Raw genomic sequence first — 26,841 nt, 5'->3', positions numbered from 1 at the left:
TGTTGACTATGAGGGCTACTCCATTTCTTCTAAGGTGTTCTTGCTCATAGTAGTAGATAAAATCGTCCTCTGAATTAAATTTGCCCATTCTGGTCGATTTTAGTTCACTGATTCCTAAAATGTCGGTGTTCACTCTTGCCATCTCCTGCTTAACCATGTCCAGTTTACCTTGATTCATGGGTCTAAAATTTCAACGCCTATGCAATATCATTTTTTACAGCATCAGATTTCACTTTCACCACCAGACATGTGCACAACTGAGCGTGGTTTCTGCTTTGGTCGAACCTCTTCATTCTTTTTGGAGCTACTTTTCTGCTCTTCCTCAGTAGCATATTGGGCACCTACTGACCTGGTAGGCTCATCTTCCTGTACCATATCTTTTTGCCTTATCATACTGTTCATGGGTTCTCAAGGCAAAAATACTAGAGTGGTTTGCTATTCACTACTCCAGTGGACCAGGTTGTGTCAGAACTCTTCACTATGATCTGTCTGTCTTACATGGCCCTCCACTGCATGGCTCATTGCTTCACTGAGTTACGCAAGCCCCTTCGCCACAACAAGGCTGTGATCCATGAAGGTGAGGTCATATGCTAAGTCAGTTTAAACTTTTGAGGAACTGCCACACTCTTTTTTTAATTGAAGTATAGCTGCTTTATAGTATTTTGTTAGTTTCAGGTGTACCACATAATGATTCAATATTTTTATAGGTCATACTCCATTTAAAGTCATTACAAAATAATTGCTGTATTTCCCTATGCTATACAATATATTTTTGATGTTTATTTATGTTATAGATAATAGTTTGTATCTTAATCTTATACCCCATCTTGTCCCTTCCCTCTCTCCTCTCCCTACTAGTAACCACTAGTTTGCTTTCTATATCTGTGAGTCTATCTCTTTTTTTGTCATATACATTTGTTTTAGATTCTGCATATAAATGAAAACAGATTTCTCTTTGTCTGACTTATTTCACTGAGCATAATACCCTCTAGGTCCAACCACACTGTTACAAATGGCATAATTTCATTCTTTTTTATGTCTGAGTAATATTCCATTGTGTATATATATATGGACATCAGGATGCATGTCTCTTTTTGAATGAGTGTTTTCATTTTCTTTCAATATATATTCAGCAGTGGAATTCCTGAATGATATGTTAGTTTTAGTTTTTTGAGGAAACTCCGTACTGTTTTCTATAGTGGCTGCACCAATTTTCAATCCCATCAACAGTATACTAAGGTTTCCTTTTACTCATATCCTTGCCAACATTTGTTATTTGTAGAGTTTTTGGTCATAACCATTCTGACAGGTGTGAGGTGATATCTCATTGGTATTTGGTGGAAGAGAGAGTTGTTGGGCTTCTTTGATCTTGCCATGTAGCTTGTGGGGTCTTAGTTCTCCGTCCTGGGATCGAACCCAGGCCCTTGGCAGAGAGTGTGGATTCCTAACCAATGAATCACCCTGGTGCATTCCCTCTCATTAGTGTTTTGATTTGCATTTCTCTAATTATTAGCACTGGGCTTCCCAGGTGGCTCACTGGTAAAGAATCTGCCTGCCAATGTAGGAGATGCAGTTTCGATCCCTGGGTTGGGAAAATCCCTTGAAGGAAATGACAACCCACTCTGGTATTCTTGCCTGGGAAATCCAATGGGCAGAAGAGCCTGATGGGCTACAGTTCATGAGATCACAGAGTCAGACATGACTTAGCGACTGAGCACGCACGCAATGACTAGCAATGTTGAGCATTTATTCATGTGCCTATTGATTACCTGTATATCTTCTCTGGAAAAATGTCTATTCAGGTCTTCTGCCCATTTTTATACTGCCATGCTGTTTTCTAAAGAAGTCACATCAGGGGAGTTCAGGATAGGGGGACACATGTGCACCCATGGCTGTTTCATGTAGACATATAGCAAAAACCCCTACAACATTGTAAAGTAATTATACTCCAATTAAAATAAATTAGTTAATTAAAAAAATTATTTTAAAAAAGGAGCCACACCATTACATTCCCACCAAGGATTCCAACCTCCCCACATTCTTGTCAATATTTGCTATTATCTTGTTGATTATTGTCACCATAGTGAGTATGGTTTACTTCTCTCAAATCTTGCTAATATGCCTTCTTGGATTCCTGGCAATGAGACTGTGTTGTAAACTTGAAATAGGCATAACACAATTTGAAAAAATATGTTTCTTAAAAAACACTTGTCGACCATGCATAATTTCCTATTTAGTATCATTAAAATGTTCTCACAATTTTATAAGATTGTTATACATCTCTTTAAAAGCCATTAATGCATTGACAATTATATATGTCTAAATTATTTATACATGGTGGTTTTTAAGGGACATATCTACTTTATCAAGTGAGGGTTACTTACAGTAGTTATGAGGACTGAAATTGTTCTCGGTACTCAAAAAGTCACTTTGAAAGTCTGAAGACTAGGTTTATTAAAGAGTAAACTGTCAAAAATATCCATTGGAAAGAGCATGAGCTTTAGACTTTAATGTTTGATTTCCAGTTTGCAGACTTATCAGTTAGAAGACTTTAATGGTACAAATATCTGAAAACCCAAGTGCAATGACCCAAACAGACAAGGCTTTATTTATGTCAAGCCATTGGCGGTAGGTAGTGCAGAGCTAGTGTGTTAATTCAATTGTACTCCAAGGACCCAGGCTCTTTCTATCTTTCTTCTTTGCAGTCTTTAGAACATTGACCCTAGTCCTCGGGTGCTGCACATCCAGGCTTCTCATCCAAGTTTCAGGCAGGAAAGTAGTGAAAGGAAAAGGAAATTCTCCCATGGACTTCTACTTGCATCTCATTGGCCAGAATTGAATTACACATCTACTCTATCTGGACGGGAACCCAGGAGAAGGGTATGGTGGATGCAGTTCAGTAATCTAACAGTATCTGCCACAGTTGCTAGCTGAGTGACCTTGGAAAATTTGTTTAGCTTTGCTAAGCCCTAGCCTCCTGAAAAATGAGTATAGGTAATACAAAACTAAGTATTATAAAACTTATAAGAAAGCAAATTATAAGAAAAGGCTCACAAATAGGAAATGCTTAGAAACTGACAAAAAGATGATGTTAGAGTGTTAGAACATTATGATGAAACTCAAGACTGACTCTCTAGACTTTTTTGATTCATTCTAAAATCAAAACCTGACTGATTTGGGAGAGAAGATGAATGCAAAGCCATAAAAATGATCACTTACAGGTTATTGTAAGCAATAACTTTATTTACTTTCTTTTCAAGTAATAATAACTTTAGACAGATGACTATCTAGAAAGAATGTCAAACGTGGTCTAATAAGTAAGACTAATTTTCAAGCTGGTGTACATACATCAATAGTAAAGTCACTCATTTTAAAGTCATTCAAACTAGAAGCGTAAACTCAATGTGGGCAAGAATTTTTGCTTGCTTTGTTTACTGCTATCTTTCTTTAGCCTAGGATGAGGCCTGGCATCTAGAAAGTGCTCAATAAACATGTGTTGAGTGATCATTCTGACAATTAGAAATGGACATTTCCTGTATCCTCCCTTCACAATCAAGTTGAATAATAATAATACAAGGTCCTATATATTAAAAAGGTATTTTTTCATGTCTTTTCTGAAACTGAGAGTAAATTATAGCCAAGCTTAGGCAAATCTAACCCAAATTCTAAATTGACTGAGTCCAGATTAGTGGAATTTTATTGTATCTTAAAAAGGACATAAAGGATGTGAAGTGATAGCATAAAAATGAATGTATTCCTCTAGCAAATTCAAAGAATGAGCTCCTGTAACCACAGACAAATTGGAAAAGAAAACAGACATCTGTTCATCTCACAATTAATTAAAAACACATCCATGAACTGAGAAAAATTACAGAAATCCATTTCTAACTAATGAGTAAGGTCTTTCCCCCCTAGGAAAAAGGTGACTTATAATGAATTTTCTGGTTGAGGGTAGTATCAGATTTAAAAAGGTTCTTCTTTTTAATACCCTGAGAACTCAGAACCCTGAGTTCTCAGGGTATTTTCTACTTTGGCAGTTGCGTAGATATCAGCATTTGCAAGGTTTCACTTCCAGCTCCTGTGGTTCTATTTTCCAGTAAAATCATGTACAGAGAGAGGCATTTCACCTCAGCCCACCTACTTGTTTCCACAGTGGCAGAAAGATGGCATTCCCTCCATGGGAGCAGTGGGGCCATGAGGGCCTCCAGATGGTGTGGGGTTGAAGTTGTAAAGCAGAGGAATTGTGTCTATGTTGTTTCAAGAATCTTCTTTCTGTACAGGACTTCTGTAGTGACTCCACCAGCATGACCTTTCACATACCCTTCTCAACCCCTTTGTATTTTGCTAAGTATTGCACCAATGGGTGGTGATAGAAAAAAAACAAACCAAACAAACAAACAAAAATAAAACCTCTGCTATTAAGCATCTACTGTTGTAGCCACGCATTCCAGGAAACAAACTCACTCAGAAGGACAGTGCAGATAGTGGAGTGCAGTTTATTATACCGGCAGGTCCAAGGCCGAGTCTCCTCCTAGCCAAGGACCCCGACCAGTTTTTGTGAAAACCTTATATACCCTAAGTGTACTTGCTCAAACCCACCTCCCCCAATTCCTAGAAACTAGTCTGGAAAAGATAAAAGAGAGATACGATCAAGGTTAGCCCATGATTCATGTGTCACAAGACTAGATAAACAGTGGACATTTATCAATAGGACTGTGGTCATATCCCGATAAACATAATGGAATTTACGACTTTGTTCTGTTACAGAGATAATTAGCATATTCTTTTAGGCAATGGAGAGCCCAAGTACAAGTCCTGAGGCTCTTTTATCGGGGGTCTGGTTTTCCATTGGTATGCCATTTCTATAGACACTGGGCACAAAGTTCAGAGTCCATTGGGAGAGTGACCATACATGTAGCCTAATGTTCACAGCCTGGCCTGAGATGGAGTCCAGCTCTGTCTGTTTCCTCCTTCACTACTTACTGTTGTCCTGTTACCCTCAACAGCTACATGTAAATATGTTCTTTCTTTATCATGGAAGCTCTTGCAATATCTGGCATGGTACTCAGTAAATACTTGTTGAATGAAAATGAGTGCCTGGTGGCCCTTCATTCTATTTTATTCAAGTCAATTTAACAAATATTTATTTAGAATTTCATGTCTTCTCAGAACTATGTTAAATGCTAGAAAACTTTTAAAAAATAGACAACATCTCTGTGCATGACAAGATCATAAACTATTTAGAATAACACCAATAGTATATTTTCTTGTACCATGAGAGACCAATAGGGTCTTTTAGTTTTAATAAGACCCTTAAAATCAATTGTTACTCTTCTACTTCATAAGACCTGTTTGCTTTTGCCACATGTTTCTCTCTATATTCATATTCATAATAGCCAGACAGAGTTCTTAAATATAATTCCAAATATATTTAAGGCTGTGATGTTATATTTCTACTGAGTTCTTTTAGGACTTAAAAATCAGTTCATATATTAAAATCCATCTTCTCACTGGTTCTACACCAGTGCTTGGAGAGCTAATTGTGGCTGGGGACAAATACAAACTTACTGACTGATATTACTTTATATTCATGATCACTCACTTCAACTGAGCCCAGATAGCTACCCAGTAGTCCTGTGGAACTTCACTGGTCAAGTCACTCCCCCACTAACCAGGCAATTATTTTGTTACTGTTTCATCTTTGGTTTCCAACATCTTCTCCCCCTTCTCACTCTCTGTTGATGACTAACTTCCTATTTCATTGAGAAAATAAGAGTTATAAGAAATACCACAACCTCCCTCATCTGATGACACACTGACATCTGTACCCCACACTTGGTCTTCCCTTCTATTACTGTGGATGAACTACCACTGCCCTGAGGCCAGCTCTCCACTAAAGACTAGATCTTTCTCTGTCTGCCTGCTAGAGGACATCGCTCCAACAATACTCCTTCCTTTCTTCTGTATCATCACCTTTTCTATTTTTACTGGATCTCCTCATCAGCTTTCAAAATGCTGTAGCATCTACCTTCCCTAGGCACCCCCTTCCACTAATTTATCTCTCTGCTCCTTCATATGGCAAACTCTTCAAACAGAGCTGTTTGTACTTTCCACCTCTACTTCCTCTCTTTTCATCCTCTGTTTAATCTTGTCAAGCTTTGCCTTCCACCTCCAGGTCTTATCAGTGTTGCTAATGACGTTCCCATTGCAGATGCAACAGTTTATTCTCAGTTCCTACCTTCCTTTTCAGGAAGGGTAGATTTATTATCAGGAACATTTAACTTAACTTTTTACTTCCTTCTTTGATCTTCCAGGACAGCACTCCCTTTTGGTTCTTCCTGAATGCTTTTTCTCAGTTTCTTTTGTCAATTCTCCTTCATTCTAGTAAAGTAATATCAATAACCCTCAGATAAGCAGATGACACCACCCTTATGGCAGAAAGTGAAGAGGAACTAAAGAGCCTCTTGATGAAAGTGAAAGAGGAGAGTGAAAAAGTTGGCTTAAAGCTCAACATTCAGAAAACTAAGATCATGGCATCTGGTCCCATCACTTTACGGCAAATAGATGGGGAAACAGTGGAAACAGTGTCAGACTTTATTTTTCTGGGCTCCAAAATCACTGCAGATGGTGACTGCAGCCATGAAATTAAAAGACGTTTACTCCTTGGAAGGAAAGTTATGACCAACTTAGACAGCATATTCAAAAGCAGAGACATTACTTTGCCAACAAAGGTCCGTCTAGTCAAGGATATGGTTTTTCCAGTGGTCATGTAAGGATGTGAGAATGTAAGGATGTGGACTGTGAAGAAAGCTGAGCACTGAAGAATTGATTCTTTTGAACTGAGAAGATTCTTGGGAGTCCCTTGGACTGCAAGGAGATCCAACCAGTCCATCCTAAAGGAGATCAGTCCTGGGTGTTCATTGGAAGGACTGATGTTGAAGCTGAAACTCCAATACTTTGGCCACCTGATGAGAAGAGCTGACTCATTGGAAAAGACCCTGATGCTGGGAAAGATTGAGGGCAGTAGGAGAAGGGAACGACAGAGGATGAGATGGTTGGATGGCATCACCGACTCAAGGAACATGGGTTTGGATGGACTCCGGGAGTTGGTGATGGACAGGGAGGCCTGGCGTGCTGGGTTTCATGGGGTCGCAGAGAGTTGGACATGACTGAGTAACTGAACTGAACTGAATAGTGATCCAGAGCTCTGTTCTAGGACCTCTTATTATATTTATCTACATTCATTATCTAAAAGATCTCAACCAAATTTATGCTGTAAAACTCCCTAATCTGTACCTCCAGTCCATATCTCCATATCTCTTGAGCTGCAGCCAAATTTTACCTAACTTCATACTCAATGTTTCCTCTTAATGTCCAAAAGCTAATATTTTCAAAACCAAATACTTAGTTCCCTCTCCTCAGACTCATGTTCCCTATCTCAGTAAGTGGCAACTCCATCCTTTGCAATATTCAAGTTAAAAATCACTGGAGTCCTCCTGGATTTCTTTCTACTATGCCCCCATTTAACTGACAGAAAAACTTATCGCATCTATCTTTAAAAAACTAATTTCTTTTCACTGCCTCGTCCAAGCCAGGTCATCTCTCATCTGGGTTAGTAAACTGGTGCTCTAGCCTCCACCTTTGCCCTGCTATAGACTGCTGCTGCTGCTGCTAAGTCACTTCAATTGTGTCCGACTCTGTGCAACCCCATAGACGGCAGCCCACCAGGCTCTTCTGTCCATGGGATTCTCCAGGCAAGAACACTGGAGTGGGTTGCAATTTCCTCCTCCAATGCATGAAAGTGAAAAGTCAAAGTGCTATAGTCTATTATTCACAAATAGTCAGAGTAATCTTTTTCACACACACATCTCAGATGTTACTCCTCTGTTCAGTCTCCCGTTTCACTCAGAGATCCTTCCATGGCTCTATGTGATGTTACAGTGCCTTATAAATCTCCTCTCATCTAGGACTCTCTGATCTCATCTCATTCCTTCCCATCTCCTTCAGTCTACCAAACCTTAATGACCTCCTTACTGTTCTTGAACAGGACGGACAAGGACCTGCCTCAGGACCTTTGTGCATCACCTACAATGCACTTCCTCCAGAAAGGCATAATTCTTGATTCTGTACTGCTTCAGCACTACCTTCTCAGATTCTCAGACATGTCTTCCCTTATCTTCCTCTCTAAAAAGATCCCCCCTCACCCCTACTCCTAGCATTTCCTAACCCCCTTCCTTTTTCCTTCTGAATGTTTATCAACACAAGACATATAATATATGTATTTGTGTGCTCTACAAAGGTTGAGACTTTACCTTTTCTGTTCATTATGGTAGCTCCAGTGTCTAAAGTAGTGCTTAGAATACAGTGGGTGTTAAATGTTAAATAACTGTTGAATGAATGATTACATTTTAAAAGATACTATTTATCATTATTACCATAAATCAGCAGTGTCTACAGAAAATTTATTAACTGCAACAAGGACTAGGTGCAATGGAAACTTCAGAAAAATATAAATCATACTAATTCCCCTCAACAAATAATCTGTTATATATATTAATTAGCACAGGGAAAAAAAACAGAAGACATTTTGAAACTTTGTACTACACAGTTGTATGCAAAAATTGTCCTAAAGTTTAGTCAGTCATTTTGATTGGATTTTTCATCTAAAATAGTGCTTTGTGGTCTAGGTGCTAATATGAGGGTAGACTTTAAAAGAAGAATTAAATTACCCAGTAGCTATAGTTAATGTCGGTCTGAGAATACATTTCCATTTTGACTTGTGGTCTCAATATGTGTGATGAAAGAATTACCCACAAACCAATAAGAACATGTATGTGGTTTTCTCTAACTGAAAAATATTCAAAGATGCCCTACTTACTACTTACACAGTTGCCATTCTCTTATTTTCACATTTGAATACTTATTTAACACAAAAGTTAGCATTCCTTATTACAAAGCCTTGGCATGGAACTCCTATTCAATGTCCCTTCCCAGAGGGAGTTCACTTAGTTTAAACTATGTCCAGTGCTGACTTCCCCAAAGAGGCACAATAGGCACACCCAGGGCCTGCCATACCTTCAGAAATCTATGAAAATGTTTAATTTCACTTGAAATCACAAGAAAAAAATGAACCATTAGGCCAAAGAAAGCGTTTTAACATGTGACATTAATATATTTACTTTTATATCAACAGTTGTAAAACATAATCTATATGAATATATATTCATATAAGTGCTCATGCATGCTCAGTTGCTCAGTCATGACTTTTTGTGACCCCATGGGCTGTAGCTTGCATATACATATATAAACAATATATATATAAACATAAACATTATATATATATATATATATATATATATATATATATATATATATATATATGTAAAGACATACCTACACATATACAAACTTTTTAATCTTACTTGCAAAAGGGGTTTATGAAGGTAAAGGTGCCTAGTGCCCATGAAAGCCACACTGTGACCCTGGATGGTCTTGATTATGTTTTCAAAAATGAAACAAATTTTGATTCATTTAAGTGAAAGTGCATTCTGCAAGCAAGCTAAAAAGACAGCATCAAAAAATTGAGGAATTATTAATTCAACATAACTGGTGATCATAATCTTTCTTTTTTTTAAGTTTAGAGACAGAAGAAGAGCAAGAATATCTCACTTCAAGTTACATTAACATCTCCACTGATTCATTGCAAAAGGGCAAGAAGTATTTGGTTTGGGTCCAAGCTTCAAATGTTCTGGGCATGGAGAAGTCGAAACAACTACAAATTCATCTGGACGATATAGGTAAAGAATAAAAAATTCTGTAATGTCTTTACAAATAAACAACTAATTTGCGCTGACCTAATCAAATGAAGTTGAGATCTGAAAGGAGTTCCCCTAAAGGTCCCCAAAAATCATGATAAAGAAAATAAGCATTACCCATAACCCGCTGCCTGAGACAAGTCAAAGATAAGTGAGGCTGCCTTTGTTTTATATATCCTTCCAGTCTTATTTCTACATGGGTATGTCTTTCAGAATATTTATTGAGAATTTCTTATGTTCAAGCATAGTTCTAAGGGCTGGGGAGAAAAAGACAAGGAAGGTACTTGCTTGCAATCTACTGGGGATGATGGAAATGAATAAGGATTATAATAAAGTGTGATGAGTCTTATGTTGTGAGAATTACAGTATACTGCTATATACACTATTTTTAAAGTTATGTTTTTGTTTGAAAAGTTCTACAAAAAAACATAGAAAACTGTGGAGAATTATGTAGACATCTCTGTGTATACCAGCCAGATTAAAATGTTAATATTTTTTGCGAAAGGTATTTTAGAACTTGCCTTTTTAAAAAATTACAATATAGAATAAATATTTCTATTAATTCAATCTACAAGCTTGTTTTTAATTAAAATCTTTAATTATCCCTTATTACTGTTCTCAGTTTTTCACCATCATAAACTATACTGCCATGGACAACCTTTAGGCTGAATTTTTACATAGTAGTTGTTTTTCTCCTTAAGATAAATTCCAAAAAGTAACTGCCCTTTAGCCTTTTACATTTACATTCTAATCCTAAAGCCAGAGTTCAGCCAAAGAGCACCAAGTGTGAATCCCCTTCTCGTTTCAGATTCTAGTGCCAATTACCCCTGTTTTTATTATTAAAGACAATTTCAGTAGCAAACACATGGCCCACTTCTTCAGCACTAACTGCTTTTATATACATTATCTTGTTTAATCCTTGCTGCTGCTGCTGCCGCCAAGTCGCTTCAGTCATGTCCGACTCTGTGCGACACCATAGATGGCAGCCCATCAGGCTCTGCCGTCCCTGAGATTCTCCAGGCAAGAATGCTGGAGTGGGTTGCCATCTCCTTCTCCAATTGTTTAATCCTTACAACAACTCTATTTTGTAGAAGATAATGTAATTTATACGTGAGGAAACCAAGCTGAGGTGGCATGAGGCAAGTTGAGGCTGCAGAGCTAGGAAGCCTCTAGTTCCAGGATCCTCAACTCCTAACCTGTCTTTGTTTAAAAGCACATTGCAGCCGGGCGCGGTGGCGCGCGCCTGTAGTCCCAGCTACTCGGGAGGCTGAGGCTGGAGGATCGCTTGAGCTCAGGAGTTCTCGGCTGCAGTTCGCTATGCCGATCGGGTGTCCGCACTAAGTTCGGCATCAATATGGTGACCTCCCGGGAGCGGGGGACCACCAGGTTGCCTAAGGAGGGGTGAACCGGCCCAGGTCGGAAACGGAGCAGGTCAAAACTCCCGTGCTGATCAGTAGTGGGATCGCGCCTGTGAATAGCCACTGTACTCCAGCCTGGGCAACATAGCGAGACCCCGTCTCTTAAAAAAAATAAATAAATAAAATAAAATAAAATAAAATAAAAGCACATTGCAATGTGTGTGACAACTTTCCTGCTGATTAACGATTTAGGGGATGTGACACCTCTCAGGATACAGCATGAGTATCCTTGGGGGACTACTGGAGTCTTCTGTTGGAACTAATATCTCAATGTCTCAACTATCACAATAGGATTGGTCTGAAAAGCTGTGCTTAGGCTATGAATATTGGCTTTGAAAACAAACACTGCTAACTATGGAGCTGAATAGTAACTCCACTGTATTGTATATTCTTGGAGTTATAGTTCTCTGGATCGTGATCTACACACTTTTGTAAGTTTACATTTTGAGGTAGTATACAGTCATAGTATGTGCGGGCTCAGTTGCTTCAGTTGTGTCCAACTCTTTGTGACCCTAGGGACCGTAGCCTGCCAGGCTCCTCCATCCATGGGATTCTCCAGGCCAGAATACTGGAGTGCCATGCCCTCCTCCAGGGTATCCTTGCATCCCAGGAATCAAACCCATATCTCTTGCATCTCCTGCATTGCAAGCGGATTCTTTACCAGCTGAGCTACCTGGGAAGCCCTAAAAACAGGTTCCTCTCAATGGATTAATAATGGTTAAAAGTTATCATGTTAAGTATCATTTTGGCAGTATTCATTATTAGGAACTAGATTAATATTAGTAGTATTACTGCTATTATTATCATTGTTATTACAATCTTAGTGTATCCATTTACTAAACACCTATGGTCCTCGAATAGCCAAAGCTATCTTGAGAAAGAAGAATGGAACTGGAGGAATCAACCTTCCTGACTTCAGGCTCTACTACAAAGCCACAGTCATCAAGACAGTATAGTACTGGCACAAAGACAGAAATATAGATCAATGGAACAAAATAGAAAGCCCAGAGATAAATCCACACACATATGGACACCTTATCTTTGACAAAGGAGGCAAGAATATACAATGGATTGAAGACAATCTCTTTAACAAGTGGTGCTGGGAAAACTGGTCAACCACTTGTAAAAGAATGAAACTAGAGCACTTTCTAACACCATACACAAAAATAAACTCAAAATGGATTAAAGATCTAAACGTAAGACCAGAAACTATAAAACTCCTAGAGGAGAACATAGGCAAAACACTCTCCAACATATATCACAGCAGGATCCTCTATGACCCACCTCCCAGAATATTGGAAATAAAAGCAAAAATAAACAAATGGGACCTAATTAACCTTAAAAGCTTCTGCACATCAAAGGAAACTATAAGCAAGGTGAAAAGACAGCCTTCAGAATGGGAGAAAATAATAGCAAATGAAGCAACTGACAAACAACTAATCTCAAAAATATACAAGCAACTCCTACAGCTCAATTCCAGAAAAATAAATGACCCAATCAAAAAATGGGCCAAAGAACTAAATAGACATTTCTCCAAAGAAGACATACAGATGGCTAACAAACACATGAAAAGATGCTCAACATCACTCATTATCAGAGAAATGCAAATCAAAACCACTATGAGGTACCATTTCACGCCAGTCAGAATGGCTGAGATTCAAAAGTCTATAAGCAATAAATGCTGGAGAGGGTGTGGAGAAAAGGGAACCCTCTTACACTGTTGGTGGGAATGCAAACTAGTACAGCCACTATGGAGAACAGTGTGGAGATTCCTTAAAAAACTGGAAATAGAACTGCCTTATGATCCAGCAATCCCACTGCTGGGCATACACACTGAGGAAACCAGAAGGGAAAGAGACACATGTACCCCAATGTTCATCGCAGCACTGTTTATAATAGCCAGGACATGGAAGCAACCTAGATGTCCATCAGCAGATGAATGGGTAAGAAAGCTGTGGTACATATACACAATGGAGTATTACTCAGCCATTAAAAAGAATACATTTGAATCAGTTCTAATGAGGTGGATGAAACTGGAGCCTATTATACAGAGTGAAGTAAGCCAGAAAGAAAAACACCAATACAGTCTACTAACGCATATATATGGAATTTAGAAAGATGGTAACAATAACCCTGTATACAAGACAGCAAAAGAGACACTGATGTATAGAACAGTCTTTTGGACTCTGTGGGAGAGGGAGAGAGTGGGATGATTTGGGAGAATGGCATTGAAATATGTATAATATCATATATGAAATGAGTCACCAGTCCAGGTTCGATGTACGATACTGAATGCTTGGGGCTGGTGCACTGGGACGACCCAGAGGGATGGTATGGGGAGGGATGAGGGAGGAGGGTTCAGGATGGGGAACACATGTATACCTGTGGCAGATTCATTTTGATATATGGCAAAACCAATACAATATTGTAAAGTTAAATTAAAAAAAAAAAAAAAAAACACCTATGGTGTTCCAGGCAATTAACATGCCCATTACACTTAATTCTGGAAATAATCATATATGATACCCATTATGCCCATTTTTTAGACAAAGAAAGAGGTAAAATAATTTCCTCAAAGCACATAGCTAGTAAGGAGGAGAGCCAGATTTCATCTCAGACTTGCTCACTTGCTGTAGTTAACCATCACCCCCGCCTTCCAAAATCTCTTCTGACTGTCACCTTCAAATCTTTTCACACTAAACCGGGGAGCCTCTTGTTTGGAGTTTCTGCACCTCCACCCCCTCCTCCTCCTTTCTCAGTCTCCCAAAATGGATTCTAAGAAACTCAGATTGAAAAACACAGGTTAACAATGTAGGAGGCCCCTCCCATCAAAGCCCCTAGATTCTTACTGGATGTGCTATATTGATTTATGGCACTTTAAGAATGAGACACTGCAAACGAGATAAATTAACTGTTCTACGAAACTGAATCAGAGGACTCTCCTGGGAGTAATTTCCACACAACAGCTATGGGATTGGGCTTTAATTAAATTAGGGAGGTATGCTGAAAGGCAGGACTGAATTAACAGTGTAGAAACACTGCCAAAATGACATGTGAAAGGAATGCTTAAACTTCTCTTATAGAGAAATGAGTTTCAATACAGAAAATGCAGTGCCTTCTGGCTGCCATTTGGAACATTAGTTCTAGCCAGTGAATAATTATAAGTAAATACATATTGTTAGAAAGATACCAGACAACTATAATACAGTTCTTTATTTCAATTTAAGTGGAAACTAAAGATATGGCATTTATGATGGAACTGACATTTAAAAAAAAAAAAAGTAAGATCCAATGGAAATGTTTGAAATGTAAGCAATGAGAGAAAAAAATTCAACATTTTGAGTCTTGTATAACAAACTAATGGTCAAGTATGTGTTATATAATTACTTGAAAAATATAAGCTCATGCAAACCTGAAGCCTTAGATCTCTATTGTATTGATCTGCTCTGTGCTAAGCCTCTATCTTAACCACACTTACTGTTCTATCTGCATTTCTCACAGGACTAAGAAACGTTTTTCTTCCTCCCCAGAATATTTCTTTCTGGAAAAGGATCTCACAATGCTTGTATTGTTATATTTGTAGCAGGCTATACTCAGAGATGGGGTGTAATTTATACCCTTGAGGGGGGCTTAAGTATTCGCAAATGGTTTCAGAGCCCTAGAGATCCACTTCCCTGACTCTAGAAATCTCCGAATTCTGATTCTTATTACAAGGAGCTTAAAATAGAAAAAGGGAATCAACTATGGAATTCAGATGATAAAAATTTAGTACCGTAAGCTCTTTAATTAGATTAATTCTACTACTACTACTTATATACTATGCTAGGTTATGGAGAAGGAAATGACAACCAACTCCAGTGTTCTTGCCTGGAGAATTCCATGGATAGAGAAGCCTGGCAGGCTACAGTCCATGGGGTCACAAAGAGTCAGACACGACTGAGTGACCAAATCACCATGCTAGGTTAAGCCCAAGGATTTTATTTTAGGTCTGTGTTACTAGAAAGCAAAACTTTAATTTTTCTGTTTTTCTATAAATAATGTATCTGTGCACATAACTTTATGGAATATTATTCATTGAAAATAAAAAAATTATTTTCCTGAAGAATACTTTATAACTTAGAATAAAAGGAAATGAACTCATAGAGAATATTAAGTTGTAATAATGGCCCCAAAAAGCACACCGATTTGTTAAATCAATATTGGATTGGCCCAAGAGTTCATACCATCATACAGAAAACCCTGAATGAAATTTTTAGCCAATCCCGAAATAAATACATCTAACAAAGTCATAGGTTTTCATTGTTCTATTATGCATATAGGAGAAATGAGAAATGCCAATGATTGTATTCTATTCAGACAGGACAAATATATAATAATTTGCAGATTAGAAATATAGAGATTCCAGGTATTCCATGACGCCTAGTACGAAAAATAGTAAGATTAACAATTAGAATTTCTGTTTCCTTTTGAAAATCAAAGGAAATTTTTAGTTTCCTTTTGATCTTCCCTGGTGGCTCAGATGGTAAAGAGTCTGCCTGCAATGCAGGGTTTGATCCCTGGGTCAGGAAGATCCTCTGGAGAAGGAAATGGTAACCCACTCCAGTATTCTTGCCTGGAAAACCCATGGACAGAGGAGTCTGGCAGGCTGCAGTCCATAGGTCGCAAAGAGTTGGACATGACTGAGCAACTTCACTTTCTTTTGCTTTGAAAATCATAATCACACAACACAGTAATAATTTATAAAGTCTTAGAGTTTATGGGGTCACACAGAGTCGGACACGACTGAAGTGACTTAGCATAGCATAGCATAGAGTCTTGTGAGACACTTTGTTCAAGTTATACTTTCAAGTACAGATTTACTTTAATAGCTAACAAAACAAGTAAGCAAATATTTGTACAAGTTTCCCTATGACACAGGAGAATAATAATATGATTGTGAAAGATCTCAACTCAACATTTTGCCAAATCATATACTCTGAACTAAATTGTGGATGCAAAACATAATTTCTCCCTAAACATACACAGGAAAGAAGAGATATCTTCTTTACCTCTTTTTTATACTCATTTGTTAATAGGCCAGGCTTCAGATTTCATGAGTTAGGAATATAAGGCAGCATGAGGTGGGAAAAGACAAGACTGTTAACAGTCTTATGGACTCTGCGGGAGAGGGAGAGGGTGGGAAGATTTGGGAGAATGGCATTGAAACATGTAAAATATCATGTATGAAACGAGATGCCAGTCCAGGTTCGATGCACGATGCTGGATGCTTGGGGCTGGTGCACTGGGACGACCCAGAGGGATGGTGTGGGAAGGGAGGAGGGAGGAGGGTTCAGGATGGGGCACGTGTATACCTGTGGCGGATTCATTTTGATATTTGGCAAAACTAATACAATTATGTAAAGTTTAAAAATAAAATAAAATTTTAAAAATAAATAAATAAAAGAAATGGAGAATGGGTGGAATGGAATTTTAATTAATAACAGCAGTTTTCTCCTACATAATAAATTAGAAAACAAGAAAAATTTCATTAATCATTAATTAGATTGTGAGTTTTTTTGTTTAGCACTTTGAGTTTTAACAGGTCTAAATATTGATGAAAAAATACCAATTTCTTCCTAGGCAGTTTTAAGTTACTGGATTTCTGTTTATGTTTTTTTCTAGTGATACCTTCTGCATCCATTATTTCCAGGGCTGAGGATATAAATACTACAGTGTCCAAGACTGTAATCCACTGGGATAGTCAAACATCAATTGAAAAAGTTTCCTGTGAAATGAGATACAAAGATACAACAAACCAAACTTGGAACGTAAGCTAAATTTACTTTCCTTTTACATGTAAATGAGTAAAAGAAAAGCCAGCCAAGTCAATGACCACAGTGGATGTATAATGATCTATTTTACATGTTTTTATCTGACTGTTTGTGTGATATTCAAACTACTCTAGTTGTAATAATGATGCTTCCAAATAAAGAGGTGAATTTCCTGAAAAGGTCCCTTGCCTTTTGTAAACCAGTAAATAGACAAATGTCCAACTAGGAGGGATTCATCTAGTTAGCTCCTTATAATTCAGTGTCTCAGGTTGAAATTTATATCAGTAATTATGAATATAAACGTAAGTATTCTATCCTGAAATTTACCAGGCATTCAGGAAAATAAAATTTGTTCAAAAAGAGCTTCAGATTTATGGGTATCTCTTTTTAAACGAAGAAATGCACAATTCAAAATGTAAGATTTATTACTATATTAGTTTTAAATGAGCATAAGGTAAAAAAAAAGTGAATGTCTAGGCAAATCAACCATCCTTAAACACCAGCAGTAATTTAGCAAGTTAGTATCTTAGGAGAGGCACAGGTGCAAGGTTCATTAATAGAAATCATATCACATGGCAGCACCTGTGAACACTGTAATAAAAGCTCACTATTTTGAACTATAGGGGAAAAAGAACTATCTGAGGAAAAAGTACCAATTTTGGTGTATTTGAAAAGAAATGCCATTTTATTACTTCCAAGTACAATAAACTGCCATTTGTGTGTGTGTGTGTGTGTGTGTGTGCACACGCACATGCTCAGTCGTGTCAGACTCTTTGCAACCCCATGGACTGTAGCTGCTAGTTTAGTCAAAATAATTAGGGAATGGAGTTTATGGCTTTGCTTAATTATGAGTTATGTGTCATGTATTAATTTGTCAGTTTTCAGGGAGTTAAGTGAAATGGTACACATTTATTCTCTGATGACTAGCATGACTCCAAAGCCTTCATCATTCTGAACGTGAATGAATTTTTCTTTGCTATAGAAAGCAGTATGTTCAGGCAGTGTCAAAAAAATGAGGGCAAAATACTAACTTTACCACATACTGTAACAACTACTCTTTAAATCCCCAATGCCAACTTGCTTATTTACCCTTGTTCATTTAAATGAGAAATGTGACATTTTAGTTGTTTAGATTACACTTAGATGCAAGTCCATGTTCTGCATCACTTGATAAATACCCAAATAAAGATCCTGCTGGACTCCTTGACTAAATAATTATGGCATTTGTGTTCACAGTAACTCCAAGCGTAGAGCCTGGGATGAGCAAAATAAAAAAATTCACAGCCAATCTTTTGCTTATGTGGAATTTAGGTAAATTAGAAAACAGCCCAAATGAAATTCTCATCTTAGACTTTGAGTGAGTGAGGCTTTACTCTAAAAAGACACCTGGGTTCGATCCCTGGGTTGGGAAGATCCCCTGGAGGAGGGCATGGCAACCCACTTCAGTATTCTTGCCTGAGAATCCCCATGGACAGAGGAGCCTGGTGGGCTACAGTCCAGTCCATAGGGTCACAAAGAGTAGGACATGACTGAAGTGACTTAGTACACACACATGGGTAGTGTCATGGTCATAGGATGATATTAAGAATATGAAATTCCCTTATTTGGCACAAGTAGGAGGAAGTAATAAGCTATAAGAATGCTTAGGAAATAGAAAGGTGCTATAGTATCAGTATCTCCTAATAGATTTTCAGAAACCATTTTTTGGTTGAAACTCTTGTTCTCTGCTCCCCCTGGTGGTGCTACATGTGTCACTGTGAAACTTGGTAACTTAGAGGTAAATTTGAACTCCTCAAAATGTTCTTTTTATCAGAAGCAGGCAAATGAAGGAGCTGAAAGAATATTTGTTACCTCATTTAATCTCTATCACAATCTTTAGTGATAGGTAGTCTCAGCTCCATCACAGAAATGAAGACATAGGGCTTGAAAGAGCTTCAGCCAGGTTCTCCAAGTTTACAGTGTTAGTACAGTAACTAAGTACCTCTCATAGACCCTATATTACTTTGGGCACAAAAAATTTTTGGAAAATGAAGGAACCGGTTTCAATCTAAAATCTGTATCCTATCCCTTTTACCATAATTCCTCCAAATGTAACTACTCACAGAGATGACCCAAGTCCAGTTGGTAAAAGCCAGAATGAAGCTTTGTTTTCCACATGTGTTACCCATCAATTTCATCTGGATCATGCATAAAATGTTATTGTTGCCTCCTTGTAAGGAGACGGGAAATGAGAGTCATGAAGAATAGGCAGATACAAAGGACTACGGATTTGCCCTTCCACCTCAGCTCTGCCTGCATCAGATAATTGTTGGAAGGAAGTTCTTTACTTCAAAGTGGTGGGCAGTTACACAGAAAGCCTTGTGGCTAAGTGCACAGGCTCTAGAGTTCAAAGCCTGGCTATGACATTTTCTAAATGTACAACCTTGGGCAAGTTCCTTAGCTTTTCTGAGTCTCATTACTGCCATACTTAAAAGAAGAATAAGATAAACACCCACCTCATATGGTTGTGCATGCTATGCAAGCATGCATGCTGAGTCGCTTTAGTCATATCCAGCTCTTTGCAACCCTAGGGACTAAAGCCCACCAGTCTCCTTTGTCCATGGGGGGATTCTCCTGAAAGAATATTGGAGTGGATTGCCATACTTTTCTTCATGTGGTTGTGGGAATGATCAAATGATGAGAGAAGCTAGCCCACAACCTGGAATATAGTTAATGCTGATTGTTACTGCTCTTCTTCATCTTAACCTCCAGAAGAGCCACATAGCAGGTGTGGTTGAGCCAAGGATGCCCACTTGAAAATCAAAATCAGTGCATTGAGGGCGTTTTCAGCTGTTTTTAGCTAAGCTGCATACATATTACAAGGTATTAGCCAGTCCTTCAGGTGAACCTGCAAGGCTGATGCCATGGGGAGAATATCTGCTTTGGTTATCTTCATCAGCTGTCTTCCTGACACCTTAAATTTGCATAAAAATTTGAGCTCACAATTCTCAATGGCAATCCTTGCACACTCCTATGAGCCCTATCTCAGGAGCATTTGCTCAGTTTACATGTGTATTTCCTCATCTTTTAACTGTGAGCCCCTGGAAGACAGGGCTATTCCATAATCATTTTTGTTTTTACATTGATATTTATAATGTCTGCTTCACACGGATAATATTTGGACACATCAACTATTAGTATGATTATTTGCCTTTAATGGTTCCAAGGGCAGTGACAGTAAAGTAGGGAAGTCTTGACTATAAGTTTAAGTAAATGACTTACTGGTGACTCAAGTCTCTGATCGGAGAAGGCAATGGCACCCCACTCCAGTACTCTTGCCTGGAAAATCCCGTGGACGGAGGAGCCTGATGGGCTGCAGTCCATGGGGTCACTAGGAGTCAGACACGACTAAGCGACTTCACTTTCACTTTTCACTTTCATGCATTGGAGAAGGAAATGGCAACCCACTCCAATGTTCTTGCCTGGAGAATCCCAGGGACGGGGGAGCCTGGTGGGCTGCCGTCTATGGGGTCGCACAGAGTCGAACACGACTGAAGCAACTTAGCAGCAGAAGCAGCAAATCTCTGATGAAGCTAGATCAGGGTATTGGCAAACTTTTTATTCAAGGGCCAAATAGTAAACAATTTAGTCTTTTCAGGCCATAAGATCTCTTTCTCAGATATTCAACTCTGTATTTATAGCATGAAAGCAGCCTAGACAATGTGTAAATAAATGGACATTGTTGCATACCAGTAAAATTTACTTATGCACACTGAATGTTGTATCATTTCTATGCATCATCGAAATAGTCTTCTTTGGACTTTCTTTCAACCATTTAAAAAATGTAAAAACCCTTCTTAGTCATAGGCTGCACAAAACCAAGCATCCACTGTTTTCTTGGAATGGCTAATAGAACAACGGGCAGATAGCAAAGGGTCAAATCCTTGGCCTTCACATTTCAAAAGTGTAAGTGCTGTTATAGGACAGAAAACTTGTAAAAACATGTGAGTTGCCGCCAACAAGTACCTATTGTATAGCACGTGGAACCCTGCTCAATGTTATGTGGCAGTCTGGATGGGAGGGGAATCTGGGGGAGAATGGATACATGCATATGCATGCCTGAGTCCCTTCGCTGCTCATCTGAAACTATCACAACTACTCTGAATCAGTTATACCCCAACACAAAATAAAAAGTTCAAAAAACCAAAACAAAAAAGAACGTGTAATTAGTCACAACTAGATTTCCCAATCCCCAACCCCTTTCTCTCTCATACCAAACACTAGCTAAAGGCTCCAAGGGCTTCCCTGGTGGCTCAGTGGTCAAGAATCCACCTGCCAGTGAAGGAGACTTGGGTTCAATCCCTGGTCCAAGAAGATCCCACATGCCTCAGAGCAACTAAGCCCATGTGCCACAACTACTGATCCTGTGCTCTAGAACCCAGGAACTGCAACTACTGAGTCCACATGCCGCAACTACTGAAGCCCACATGCCCGAGAGCCCATGCTTTGCAGCAAGAGAAGCCACTGCAATGAGAAACCTGCACACTGCAGCTGGACAGTCGCACCCACTCACCCCAACGACAGAAAAGCCCACACAGGAACAAAGACCCAGCACAACCGAACATAAATAAATATGGGAAAAAAGAGGCTTCTGGGCAGAGAGAGGAGGAAATGGGTGGGTAAGGGGGAAGAACAAAAAAACGTTTAGACTCAGATGTTTAATGATCAGGACCCCTCACCCTATGCCATGCTCCAGGCTGGGAGTCAGAGGCAGTTAGGTTATAGAACGCTGAATAGGGTGAGATTCTTCCCTTCACCCAAGGATGCTCCCAGAAACTTAGGTGTAACCCTAAGAAAAGCAGTACCCCAAAATGATGGAGATTAAGTTCCCAGGCCTCCCACCTTGAGAACTGAGGCTCTAAAAAGAAATTAGCTGCTATAAAAATGAAGTTATATTTCTGGCACTTGAGATCATACCCTCTCCATAGGAACACAATTAGGTCCAACTCTCTCTCAATGCCTGTTTTAGCCTCTGAAAGTATTATTTTGAAGTACCATCTTGAGCTTGCAAGGCCCTAAAGAGTCACCTGGTTTGCTTCTTAGTAGAAACAACTTGTAACAGTTCCATAAAATTCTTTCTATTTCAGAATTCTAGCTGTAACTTTAGGGTATTTCTCTTCTTAGAGGGCGTATCTACAAACATAATGGCAAGAGACATACGGGAGAATAGTGCATATGGAAGCTAAACTTTTGGCACCAGTACAATCTCTCCTGTATCTCAGGCGAATCCAGGAGCCTCCACTCAAATTTAAAACAGCAGAAAATTTCAGGAGCCATGGGTAAAAATGTGGCTTATGGAAACTCTGAATGATATCTTTCAGGGAACATGTCCCAAAACAGACCTTTATATAATTTTTACAATTTAAATGTATTGCAAGTTTTAAGACATATTAAGAGTGAGTTTTAACAGAAGAATCTCTAAATGATGTGAATACCCTGTTTTGTGTGTGTGTGTGTGTGTATGTGTTTGTGTTTTAATCGTGATAGTTTTAACTTTCTCTTTTATGGTCACTGCTTTCTTTCAGTTGCTGTTAATAAATAAATGCTTTTCTAGAATTTTTTTATGTTTACCTTTCAATTGTGCCTCACTTTTTTTCTGTAGATCCACTTATTACAGCACATTAATGTGCTCTGTAAGTACCTTGGTTTCTCTCTCCCTTCTGAACCAGCTCGTCTGGGGATCCTTTTTCATTATATTTTATGGCAGGTTGTAGTGCCCCAGAATCATGACTTTTAAATTAATCCCTCAGCTATTGTTTTTGCTTACCTTCCATTGGATTTTCACAGTTCAACAATCTTAAATGTTTTGTTTTGTTTTCATATATATCCTTATAGAATGCATAGATCTGCAATAAGCACCAATTTAACAGCTTAGTTTGTAGGTAATTTTTTTCTATAAGTCATCATTAGCAAGTGAAATTATTTCACCGTTTAGAAAGAATTATTGATCTAAATACCCAACTGCAGAGAGACAGGGACAGACAGATGGGGGCAGGAAGAAGGACTGAATTCAAACAGTAGCTATCAGGTCTCCCCTCCTCCTATCCTATTAAAATCAGCCAGGTCAAAATTAAGAGTATATTACATGTTGGAATTTCTTGAGATTTAAAAGCTTGAGAGAGTTGTCAAACATTAAGCAATGTGTATTTGACTTTTAAGGTTAAGTAACATGTATTTGATTATTTATGACTATCTTTTATACAAAGTATTATATTTCTGTTTTCCCAGGGTTGAGAAGTGTCTGGAACATAATATGTGCCCCATATGTTTCCGCTAATAATTGTTTGTTTTAAAAGCCTACTGCATTATTTCTTTATGGTACTTCACTATGGTTATTCATCTATTTTAGGTTAAAGAATTTGATACCAATTTTACATACGAGCAACAGTCAGAATTCTACTTGCAGCCAAATGCTATGTATGTATTTCAAGTGAGATGTCAAGAAACAGGTAAAAAGTACTGGCAGCCCTGGAGTTCACCCTTTTTTCATAAAACTCCTGAAATAGGTGAGTGTATTTCTATATTTAATCTCTTTGGCTTTTCTTTTGACTTTTGTCTCTCTTCTAAGTTTCTCTCTTTTTTTCTCCCTGATTTCTATCAAAATTGACAAAACTATTCTAGGGCAAGTCAGTTAAGTTCAGTCGCTCAGTCGTGTCCAACTCTTTGCAACCCCCATGGACTGCAGCACGCCAGGCTTCCCTATCCATCACCAAAACCGACTGGGGCAGGTGATAACATTTAAATTGTTATTTTGCTGTGATTTTGTTAAGGCTGACTACAATTTATGTAATGGTTCTCAAATATTTCAAGATATAACAACCAGCTGGGGGTGCTTGTTTGGTATGCATGTTCACTATGGCTGCTCCCAGAGTGTCTGAGTCCATGATCTGAGGTAGAGGGGATGGGGGTTGTCAAATATCCTGGGTAATTGTCAGGCATATAATCCCCCTAACCCTTGTTTTAAAAAAGAGTTTAATAAGAGTTACAGTACACTATTTAGGCCATTCTGATAACATATATTCTCCTTAGGAGACACAAAATTATTCAATAAAGATTGATTACTTACTATATGCAAAGTAAACATAAAAAATTAAAACACTTCAACATGAGATTTTTAAATTCTCTTCTCAGTATAACATAGCTGAGCAATTGTTTATTTTTAGATATTTTACTGCTCTTAATATTATTCTGTTAATTTTCTAGTCATTTAAACGTTATTCTGTAAAAGCTTAGCCAGGGAATTCCCTGTCGGTCCAGTGGCTAGGACTCTGCTCCTTCATTGCCAAGGGCATAAATTCACCTGGTTGGGTAACTAAGATCCCACAAGCTGCAAGCACAACCCCCGCCCCCCCCCAAAAAAAATTAAATTAAGAAATTAAGTCTATTTGGCTAAGATTTTATTTTTAATTGTAAGTAAATAATAAAATGAACCTATTGTAATTGTCATAATACTCCATGCTGGTCCCAGTCTTTATCCTGAAGATGTCTCTCTACTGTGGGTAGCTTACACACTAGATTTAAAATGTTCTTTTCAGAACTGAAGGACTTATTTGTAATCATAGCACTGTTAATGTCATCGTTACATAATATAACATCTTGGAATTATTTTATGTTTTCAAAGCACTTTGACATACATTGTAAATATTAATGGCCACCAAGTAAGTAGAGGGAGCCATAGAGCCAAAGATAAGGTTAAAAAATTCTTTTGGTGCCCTCTATGTCAAAATCTTAGAAACACATTAAGAGAATCATTTGCAATACGGGTTATCAGTTCTCTCTCTCTTTTTTTTAAGTAAGTTTTTAATTTAAGGTATTCCAACTTAAATTGATATTGTTAAAATTCTTAGAACTTTTGATGCCATTTTAGAACAGTCAGAATTTAGTAGATAATCCAATTATTTTAATGAAATCTAGAATTGCTTAGCAAGATTATTCAAATTGATAATTAACATTTTCTTACCATTTATTATAGTATACATAAGTGTTTGACCTTTACATCAGACAAATTTAATAGTGAAATTGGCATCATTTTACAAATGAGGAAACTGAAGCATGATTTGTTTCCTTGCTAGTGAGTAAAGAGCAGTTAAAGAAGAATACAAGTTTTCTTACCAGCAGCCCTCAGCAATCTCATTGATTTCTTTCTTTAACCAATTACAGTTGACTCTTTAACAACATGGGTTTGAACTGTGTAGATTCACTTATACATAGATATTTTTCAATAAATAATATAGCACTACACAATCTGTGGTGGATTGAACTCACAGTGCAGAACAGGATAAAGTGGAACAAAAAATTTAGAGGGTCAACTATAAATTACATGAGGAGTTCTGGCTGTGTGGAAGGTCAGTTCCCCAACCCTTGTGTTAAGGGTCAATTGTACCTCGAAGTGGAACAACTTACAGAAATATCCTACAAGTACAGTCAGCTCTTCACATTCATGGGTTCCACATTCACGGATTTAACCAATGAAGAGTAGAAAATATTTGGAAAAAAAATTCCAGAAAATTTGAAAAGCAAAACCAATTTGCCTCACACCAGAAACTACTTCCTTGGAAGAAAGGAATGAAAAACCTAGGCAGCATATTAAAAAGTAGAGACATTACTTTGCCAACAAAGGTCCGTATAGTCAAAGCTACGGTTTTTCCAGCAGTCACATATGGATGTAAGACTTGGGCCATAAAGAAGACTGAATGCCGAAGAATTGATGCTTTTGAACTGTGGTGTTGGAGAAGACTCTTGAGAGTCCCTTGGACTGCAAGATCAAAATCAAGATCAAGATCAGTCATTGATATTCTAAAGGCAATCAATCCTGAATATTCATTGGAAGGACTGATGCTGAAGCTCCAATATTTTGACCATCTGATGCGAAGAGCTGACTCCTTAGAAAAGACTCTGATGCTAGGAAAGATTGAAGGCAGGAGGAGAAAGGGACGACAGAGGATGAGATAGTTGGATGACATCACGGACTCAGTGGACATGAGTTTGAGTAAACTCTGGGAGATGGTGAAGGACAGGGAAGCCTGGCATGCTGCAGTCCATGGGGTCCCAACGACTGAGCAACTGATAACAGCAGCAACTACTTCCATAGCATTTACATTGTATTTACAACTATTTACATAGCATTTTATTGTATTGAGTTTTTTAAGTACTCTAGAGATGATTTAAAGTATATGGAAGGATGTGCATGGGTTAAGGGCAAATACAAACTCCATTTTAGTTAAGGGACTCAAGCTTTCTCCGAGTGTGGTATCCAAAGAGGGTCCTGGAACTAATCCTCCATGGATACCAATGGACAACTGTATAGGACCACAAACCACAGATGTTCTCCTTTAAAAGTAAAGGTTGTAAGCTACACACAGAAAGAACGGGGACATCACAGATCAGATCAGATCAGATCAGTCGCTCAGTCGTGTCCGACTCTTTGCGACCCCATGAATCCCAGCACACCAGGCCTCCCTGTCCATCACCAACTCCCGGAGCTCACCCAGACTCACGTCCATCGAGTCAGTGATGCCATCCAGCCATCTCATCCTCTATCGTCCCCTTCTCCTCTTGCCCCCAATCCCTCCTAGCATCAGAGTCTTTTCCAGTGAGTCAACTCTTCCCATGAGGTGGCCAAAGTACTGGAGTTTCAGCTTCAGCATCATTCCTTCCAAAGAAATCCCAGGGCTGATCTCCTTCAGAATGGACTGGTTGGATCTCCTTGCAGTCCAAGGGACTCTCAAGAGTCTTCTCCAACACCACACTTCAAAAGCA

General features: G+C 38.4%; 1 protein-coding gene across 1 annotated transcript in view; it reads left to right on the top strand.

Annotated features, from left to right (window-relative positions):
* Positions 1-26,841, top strand: part of IL23R (interleukin 23 receptor) — a 76,989-nt gene that overhangs the window by 23,844 nt on the left and 26,304 nt on the right. Inside the window, exons 5-7 of the mRNA XM_070786350.1 lie at positions 9,637-9,797; positions 16,895-17,040; positions 23,432-23,588. Coding sequence (XP_070642451.1) covers positions 9,637-9,797; positions 16,895-17,040; positions 23,432-23,588 — 464 coding nt within the window. The remainder of the gene's footprint in view (positions 1-9,636; positions 9,798-16,894; positions 17,041-23,431; positions 23,589-26,841) is intronic.

The sequence above is a fragment of the Bos indicus genome, chromosome 3 (assembly GCF_029378745.1).
Source record: "Bos indicus isolate NIAB-ARS_2022 breed Sahiwal x Tharparkar chromosome 3, NIAB-ARS_B.indTharparkar_mat_pri_1.0, whole genome shotgun sequence".
Classification (NCBI taxonomy): domain Eukaryota; kingdom Metazoa; phylum Chordata; class Mammalia; order Artiodactyla; family Bovidae; genus Bos; species Bos indicus.
This window is presented reverse-complemented; position numbering and strand designations above follow the sequence as displayed.